The sequence below is a fragment of the Leptidea sinapis genome, chromosome 24 (assembly GCF_905404315.1).
Source record: "Leptidea sinapis chromosome 24, ilLepSina1.1, whole genome shotgun sequence".
Lineage (NCBI taxonomy): Eukaryota > Metazoa > Arthropoda > Insecta > Lepidoptera > Pieridae > Leptidea > Leptidea sinapis.
Window position 1 is genome coordinate 8631405 of NC_066288.1, and position 9709 is coordinate 8641113.

Sequence of the window (9709 nt, forward strand, 5' to 3'; positions counted from 1 at the left end):
TCTCTTTTTTTACCATTTATGGATAGCTATATTTATGCTTGAAATTGATTTCTGTACATCTTCATGGGTCTATAGATTGAGGAAATAGGCATAAATATTCATCTTCGGAATCTTTTGTCATCATTCTCAATACTTATGAATATTATGTTACCACGAATCACACAAATAAATTTCATTTCACTACTTTTTTAAGATGCCCTAGATCTGAAATCCAATCAGGATTTCATTCTTACTGTTTGTTTGACAATCTTAAAAGAAACTTTAATGATCATTGCATTTTTTTATTTTAATTCATAAAGTAAAACAAGCTATTGTTAAATGTAAATTGTTACTCGTTTCAGATTTTTGTGTTATTTATTTTTTATGATTGTTAATTAGAGTGATACAAACTGCCAGTGTACCAACAGAGGTTACGCAATGTTTTTAGCGAAAAGCTCGACTCTCGATGTTTCACGGCCTATATTTTCATTGATTGTAATACTTTCATGAAACTATTTTTTGTTGACAAATTATTTAAATTTACATACAAAACTTTATCCAAATGTTGTGAGCACCTTTGAATGTTTAAACCGCTAAGATTTGTCTTTTAATCAAAATGACACTCGTGTCATGCCAGAGTTTAGTGAGTCAACATCTCCTGATGCCTCGTGTAGAGGCGAAACTCGATTGAGAGCTCACAATATTTGGATAGTTATGGTTTTCCGCAAGATAACGTCTAAAAAAATGCACAAAACTTTTGTAAACAAACTAATACGGAAACAATATGTTATGATTTTTTTTAAAGTGATAACCCTCACTTCTAGGATTAATACACAAATAAAATTTGAAAAACAAAATTTTATGAACGATGCGGGATTCGAACCCACGACCTCCGGCGTTCCGTGCGGTGCTCTAACCAATTGAGCTAACCGTTCGAGTACCGCCTCGTTATAAAATTCTGTTTGCTTTGTTCAACTCTCAGGCTGTGGCTTGAAAGAGTTGAACCTGAGAGTTAGCTCAACCGGCACGGAACGCCGGAGGTCGTCGGTTCGAATCCCGCATCGTTCATAAAATTTTGTTTTTCAAAAACTAATACGTGTGCTAATATAAAAAAATAATTTAATAGACTTATTAAAATGTGATTTAATTTGCAGTTTAAAATGATAAATGCGATAGTAAAATTTTTATGAAAAGTTTTATGCCCACTGCTTCATTTTGCTCTTATGTAAAACCAGACGGTTCGCCAATTTTATTTCGTACTAAATCCTTAACGTCACATGACAAAAAAAATTAAAACTTCATCAATGCGAGGTTAATAATACGAAATTCTTATGTTTTCAGAAAGTTTAGAAGTTTACAGAAAAATATTTATATAAATATTATTGTATAAATGATTCTGGTACTTTTTGCTTTGATTGATCACGGTCTTTTAGTCGATCTGAGCTGACTTTACCAAGCGTTGAATAGCGAAGTGTGATAGCTCGTGACAAATCGGAGTGGGAGGCTTCTTTACATAGGATGCCGGCTAGATTATGGGTACCACAACGACGCCTTTTTCTGCCATGAAGCAGTAATGTGTGAACATTATTGTGTTTCGGTCTGATGGGCGCCGTAGCTAGTGAAATTACTGGGCAAATGAAACTTAACATCTTATGTCTCAAGGGATAAGAGCGCAGTTGTAGTGCCGCTCAGAATTTTTGTGTTTTTCAAGAATCCTGAGCGGCACTGCATTATAATGGGCAGGACGTATCACTAACTATCAGCTGAAAGTCCCGCTTCTCAGGTCCTTTACTGTCATAAAAGAAATTCAATAACCACAAAATAAAGTAAAAAAAAATTTCGTGAGCGTGAAAATTCTGTATTAGCTAAATATTGCAGAAAAGTGCTAGAAATTATTGAATTAGAACATTGCGTCTTGTTTTCCCCGTGTGTTCAAAGTTAGAGCGCTTTCGCACTACGCCCGATCTGAATACGATCTGTACCCGTGAAAATACGGTCGGGTGTAGTCTACGGATGACGGACGAAATCGGATGATGGAAGCCAGATCTAGTGCGTAAACTACCATAGAAATAGTTCTACGACTACATCGGACCGTTTTTTCACGAATAAGGATCGAAATCGCATCGGATTCGGATTGGACTTAGTGCAAAAGCGCTCTTACACTTTTTTGTGTGACAGGCACTCTCTCAACACGTGTGGCATCGCGTGGGGGCGGGCGATAATGGAAGCTTGTGGACCGCCTACAGTACAATACAGTTTGTTGTACAGAAACACCACTTCATTAGGGGCAAAATTAAGGTAATGTTTAATTTACCACCTATCTTAAAATAATATTATCTATGTATTAGCGCGTGCGTAGGAAAACATATGATATTAAAATTGCAAGTCAGTTATGGATAAACCAATCCTGAGCCACAAATACATTTCAATTATTTCTAGTTCTAAATAAATTTCTTTTTTTAAAAGTTCGTTTTTAATATTCCGTCTAACAGCACGAACTGTGTTGCTTGGTGACAATTTTGGTTACTGGGCAAGAGCCAATTGGCCTTAGATTAGCCACTCACATACCAATGCGTCTGTTGTGTATGGGTACGTTATAGGTTATCACGGGCTACTCCGCAACTCGACGACTACAGAGCGCCTAATTTGCATGGTGAGGTGGGCGGCTAATCCTGCCAGACCAGCTCCTTAAGGTAGTGTATCAGACCTCTGATGTCAACCATGACCTCGGGGAGAGTCCTCTGTCACCCTAGGTGTTTGGCCCGGTATGTGGCCACACTCCCACACTCTGTAATGAAGGTGCGGTTGATTCTTCTGCCTCCATGCAGGCTCAGCGCAGTGAACTGTCGGTGACACCTAGGGCCGACCCGTTAATACATGAGTTATTTTACGTAACCTAGGTCGTGGAAGTTTAACCAGCTTGCGAGAGAGCTTGGAGTCTGTTTGAGGTAGAGCTTCTTCTGCTTGTCTACACCCACTCACTTCAATCTAGTACTTATTATGTAGTTCCCTGGTGTGTTGACGTATGATCGTTGCAGGCCAACTAGACAGGAGAGGGATAGTTGGTTCTGGTCCTGTTGCTGTCATCGCTGAGACCCTCCCGGCCAATTCATCAGTGGCATCGTTATTATGGGTATCTCTCTATGTTTTTTTTTTCTACAGGAAACGTCTGCATTATCATTTGCCTTAGCAAAATTACAAGAAAAGTGAATAGATAATTGTGGCGCATCCAATCTATATTATATTATTATATCTCCAAAATTATTATTTATCACTGTGACAAATTCATTCGTTCTTTTCTTAGTATTATTTACTGTATGTGTATCTACAGTTATCTGATCAACTAAAACTTTTCCAGTACAGATTGCCTATTTCGTGTTATGAATTCTCGATTTTGTATATATAATTTTTTTGTGGTGTTCAATAAAGATATATTTAATTTCATTTCATAATATATCTCATAATCTCCACATCACTAAACAACACAAAAGACAGTATATTTTTAAATCAAAAATTCTTTTTATTATGTTTTATTCAATTACGTAAAAAAATGTTGAATAGTAAATTCGTCAAAAAAGCTTTTCTCATGAATAATCTTATTTAAGAATATTATTTTTATAATATCCTTAAGTATTAGATTTATACTGTGTTATTACAAAATAAGTAAACATGTGTTGAACACTTGTTTTAAACAAGTTCTTTTACAAATCTGTGTCATTCTGTTGTTTAGAGTTAAGTATCTTTAGATATTGCTTATATTTATAAATAAACACGAGTCAAAGCTTGTCTAAGGTGTGTGTAGCGGATCGATCATATTCATATGGAAGATTTAGATTATATGATGACAGATAACAGCTGACATAAAGTTAGTTCCGTACCTTAAATTAGTCCTGTACACTTCAGTCTATGTTGTGTAACGACGTTTTAGTTAAAGCTAATACTGTTTTGTAGTAGAAAAGATAAAGTCCATTTTAGATGTTATTAAAATATGTTATAATAAGTTTACTGTTTAACTAAACACGTGTCTAACCCCTGTTTAGATTATTTTTTGTAAAAACTCCGTAAAAATTAGATATTAATACAATAGTTTAAAACTTAATTTAAATTTAAACTCTATTGTATCGATAAAATAGTTAAGAAAAAATAATAAGAAAAATTATATGTATCTTCCGAGGTGTGAGATTGATTTGACGAGCCTGCGTTTTAATGAATTTAATAATGATAATGTAATTTAAAACTGTAGTCAGACTCACCCACAGAGGGTTCCGTATAGGAACGTATTATATATAGAACGTTTTTAGCGGCCTTAAACGGCCATTTTTTTACATTGACTTAGAAGTTTGATTTTTTTTCCAGCTTCAAGAGACTATAGTCTTATATATATATCGTTTTAATTTTAACTCGATACCTTTACGCGTTCCCGAGATAAAGGATCTCAACCGACAGATGAACGGACGGAAAGTCAACAAAGTGATCCTAAAGTTGTGCCGATGTTTTCGGTAGCTTGCACGCCAACCGAACAGAATGCCTGGCGGATGCGCGTAAAGTCATTCAATGGCGTAAGATATTTTTGTTGTTGACGGATCGCAATAAATTTATTTTTTTTTTTATTTAATCAGTCTTTTTTTTCATAATAAATCATTTAAAAAGTTAAACTACCTAAGGCCAAGTGCTTTGAAACAAAGAATACAGGCCAATAATTTGTTTATTTGTAAATATTATTTAGGAAAGAGTACCTATTTCAAGCGAAATGGCCAATACGTATTTCAACCTACTTTTATTGAATAAGGAAAAGTTATGATAAAAAAAAAATTTGAGTAGAGGCATTTCGAATCAACGAAAGTTACAAGATAAATTAAGCTCATTATTAAAACTTGAAACCCTTTTATGTGTGTAAAGTAGACTTCATTGTTAGCAAAAGCTCCATTTTGACGGCGAAATCTTACAAATTCTTGCCATTTCAATTCATTGTACACAGAAATAATTAATTATGTAAATTAATTGCTTTCATCGTAGATTATATTTTAAGGCCCACGATATCTGGATGCCTTTATTATAGATACAATAAATTTAGCAATAAGAATATTAATTTCACTCTAACTTTCAAAATCTTTGAAAATGTGTGTTTTTTATTTCTAAATATTATGACTGTTCATTGTCAGTTTATGAAAATTTTATATACGTTCACAAAAATCGTCACCTTTTTGCTCTTAAAAGTGATTTTCATTATTATAACACTAGAAATAAGGGATTGCTTGTAACTAGTTCTAGTAGGCTTTATAAGATACATAATAGCTTTAAGGGTAAATGTGTACACTTTTATAATAAAGTCCCAGCCACTGTTCAGGTATTTTCTATAAATAAATTTAAATGTAAATCTTTGTTTTATAAAGATATGTACTGTCGTAAATCCTATTACTTCACAGCTAAACATCTAAGTGATCGGACAGCCTGGGAATAGATTATGATTATTTTATAGCGATAGAAATGACTGTAGAATATTGTATATTTTTATTAAAAAGAGCGCAAAAAAAGAATTTTTGGAGAGTTTCTTGCGCCGCTTCTTCTCTCTCAGAGTGCCATTTGTTTCCGAAGCGGTAGTAGTATCTAGTATATTAGAAATGACATCAAAAGAATTCTAAAGGAATCAATTTTGAGAAAGTAAATGCCTTTTATGCCTTTTATAACCGTTGTATTGCCTACAGATCCGGTGTGCAGCGTATATATTCTCCGTGTACTTCAGGAGTTACGAGAAGTCGGCTCTAGAGGAAGAGATGATGACGACAACCATATCAGCATTGCCTGAGACGAAAGAAGCCATTGTGTATCCCATTCATCGTATATCTGACAATAGTGAGCACAGATATAGCTTTTTTCTTAATTTATGTCCACATTATTAAAAGAATTGTATTACGAAATGAATGGAGCGATCGTCCTCACGCTTTTAAATAATAAGTTTTATTGTACTTTGTAACCATATTTTTAATGAAAATAAAAATATGCCCGCTGAGTTTTGTCGCCCGTTCCTCTCTGGTCTGAGGCATAATTTTTTCGAATGGGTGAGTGATATTATATCTTATTTTGAATAAAAATATTTGAATGTGAATTTAAAATTACCGTGGAGCGACCTCCAGTAGGGCGATGTAACGCAACACGTCTCTGGGTACCACGCTCCACAGTTAAGTGTAGATTGTCTCGACGAACTCTATTTCACATTCGGACTTATACCAGTATGTATAAGTATACTAAAAATAAATAAACAAGGGTGGCATATAATAATATGAAAATTCCTTTAATACATCGACGATTATATTTTGAAGTTACAAAAAAAGCAGTGGGAGGTTCCTTTGCACAGGATGCCAGCCAGATTATGGGTACCACAACGGCGCCTATTTCTGCCATGAAGCAGTAATGTGTAAGCATTACTGTGTTTCAATCTGAAGGGCACCGTAGCTAGTGAAATTACTGGGCAAATGAGACTTAACATCTTATGTCTCAAGGTGACGAGCGAAGTTGTAGTGCCATTCAGAATTTTTGGGGGCACTCCATTGTAATGGGCAGGGCGTATCAATTACCATCGGCTGAAAGTCCTGCTCGTCCCTTATTTTCATTAAAAAAAGTGAGTTGAATTTAATTGTGGGCTGTATAATAATCAAAGAAGAATATAAAAACAATAGCACACAGAAATAAAGGAATTTTTCTTCAATAAAAAATCAGAAATGATCTGTAGGAGAACTAAAGTCACCGATATAGCCCAAATGATTGCGAAACTGAAGTGGCAGTGGGCAGGCCACATATTTCGACGGACAGATGGCCGTTGGCGCAGTAAAGTCCTCGACCACGTATCGGAAGACGTAGTGTTGGTACGCCCCCCTCAAGATGGACCGACGATCTGGTCAAAATCTCCGGAATACGAGTACGTTAAGGCAGCGCAGGACCAATGGTCGGAATCTTTGGGGAAGGCCTTTGTCCAGCGGCGGTCGTCTTCCGGCTGATGATGATGATGGAGGAGGGGGTGTTACTAGGCTGATTCATCAGTAAATTTTATTGTATTGATTTTTTTTTTAAAACACCGATCAGTTACCATGAGGCATATATTTTCGAATGGGTTATACAATGACGTTCTATACATATGGACATATCACTCGCAGTCTGATAACGGAACGGCAAAAGTGTGCTTAAAGACAATATAAGCACACTTTTCTCCTCAGTCGTGTGTCAATTGTGTGTCAATCAACAAGCCTGAATGTCTATAAAAAGTGCTTAAATAATACATTAACGACTCAAAAAAAAGATGGTGTGACTTATCAACGGTAAGGTTATTTTATTTATATAAGATTATATGCAAAAAGCGGAAGTAATTTAATAAAACGGATATTTTTTCATTGAATATGGTACAATATTATTGACAAGCCCCAGAATGGGACAGATGAAAGGAAGATTCAGAAGGCAGTCAAAAATGAAAACATAGAGTCGCTCTTTTTAACCGACTTCAAAAAAGGAGGAGGTTCTCAATTCGTTACCTCAGTGCTTCGACTGGGTGAACAGATTTCATGAATCTTTTGAAGTGAAAATTTTATTTGAAAGTTGTTGCTTCCCATAGCAATTTGGTCCAGATCTGATACTGGCAATCACGAGAAAACCACCAACCATAAGTCTTAAATTCGCAACAAATTTACGAATAACTCAATATCGCGCCGGCCGATATCGATAATTATTTTTTATTGGAAAGGATATAATTATAATGAAATGAAATATAGTTTGATGATAGTTTTATAATTTTTTAAAAATAATAAAAGTATTTGATGATTAATCGAACTCCTTAACGACTTACAGTAAGGGTGCGATCTGTGGCAGAATTTTCTGTCTGTAATAAAATTACAATGCGCGTACGTTTTTTGCTGCATTGCAAAATTTAGTAGATCTACACAGGTTTAGACAAATTATTAGTTACTGTACTACAGACTCACTAGAAATCTAAAAATAAAAAAAGTAACAAAAAACAACCGACTTCAAAAACACTACTCCAAAACAATAGATGCAATATGCACTTAAAATTATAAAAATAATTATGTATTTCTATACAATATATTTAATTAATCGAATTCTAGTAACGATTTATGTTATTTTTGGAGTCAGTTGTTTTTTTGTTAATTTTTTTTTAAAGGCCTCGTGAACAATGATTAGCGATATTGTATTTTGTGTAATGTGAACGGCTTACAATACGTGAATTACATACTAGTGCTATTCACACGTTATAACAGAAGTATCGTTACCTAGTGATAATTGATACTTATTTACATCGCAAATATGTAAAATCTACAATTTTTCAGCTTTCCCGTACACGATATAATGAAAGAGAATTGGCGCCAGTTGGAAGCAAGAGAGAGATGTGAAGAAAAATTTACAAACCAAATAATCATATTTATATTTCACCACTAAAGGATTTAAGTGTTCTTGGATTTAACCAAATTTAAAATTTGACAAAAGCTGTCATACAAATATATGTTAATGTATATGAGAAAGTGTGTACATTGCTGTTTATTGACTAATAAAATTTTAAAAACTGGAGTAAACGCAGAAATGTATAAACATAGCAGTTGAAGCTTATTATGGTGTCATTTGTAGCATGTGCCAGATTTCGGCTCTCATTTTGTATAAAGTGCATTGTCTATATGTATAGAACGTTTTTGGGATTATAGATTAATTACTTAAAATCCTTTTTGAATAAAAAAATATTTGAATTTGAAAACAATTGAACACATACCTGTTTTAATATTATTTCTCTTTTCAGGTGTACCTGGTAATAACGGAATATTACCGCAGGTGATAAATAGCTGTCTAGGAATTATTCTAATTATTAGCTATGTTATTAGATAAGTAGAATGATATAAACTGGAACAACTTACCTGTCTAATCTCAATGTACATATACAAAGCCCTCAATTTTTGATGCATTCTTTAACTTCTGGTTTACATAACAAAATAACGCCATGTAAAGATTAATACTAAAGGAATTCGTTATGAATTTTTTTTTAACATGATTTGTAATTGAAACGGAAAATGTGTAAATATTGTTTATTAATAAAGGAATTTTTATTTTCATTGATTACTTATTATTCTCCTTTTTCGTCTGTCTCTCAAGATCTATTATCAATAACGTAAAAATAAAATTAAACAGGAAAAAATCGTTAATGTTTCATTTAAAATAGTCTATCGAATTGTTTACTGTCTATATAGAATACTATAGCATAAGAAATATTTAGAGATAAATTATATTTTTATAAATAATGTTGCTACTTAATTTTAATTTGATTTAAAGAAACACTTCTTTGTATGTGAATTCAGTCTTATATATAAACCATACCATATAAAGTACTTTAAGGCAAAATTAATATTCTCACTGTACAGACGAACACTTTGTATTATATTTGAAACTAGCGACCCGCTCAGGTTCGCATGCATAATATGCATATATTATACAGATATCTACCCCTTCCTCTTGAATCACTCTATATGTTGTTGAATACTGCACTAAAATCCGTTAAATATATTGAAAGATATAAGCTAACAGACAGCGGAAGCGACTTCATTTTATAATATGTAAAGATTCGTACCGAGTATAATACTTTTAAAAACATTCAACCGTGCACTTATAACTATTTTCGGATCAGATGTTTTCTAAAAACACATTTTATTGAAGTAGTAGCTCTTTAATAGACGCTAAGTGC

General features: G+C 33.7%; 1 protein-coding gene across 1 annotated transcript in view; it reads left to right on the plus strand.

Annotated features, from left to right (window-relative positions):
• LOC126971805 (uncharacterized) overlaps positions 1-9083 on the plus strand; it is a 44199-nt gene extending 35116 nt beyond the window's left edge. Inside the window, exons 5-7 of the mRNA XM_050818231.1 lie at positions 2158-2277; positions 5685-5832; positions 8774-9083. Of these exons, the coding sequence (XP_050674188.1) occupies positions 2158-2277; positions 5685-5832; positions 8774-8859 (354 nt within the window). The 3' untranslated portion in view covers positions 8860-9083. The remainder of the gene's footprint in view (positions 1-2157; positions 2278-5684; positions 5833-8773) is intronic.
• Positions 9084-9709: the final 626 nt, after the last annotated feature.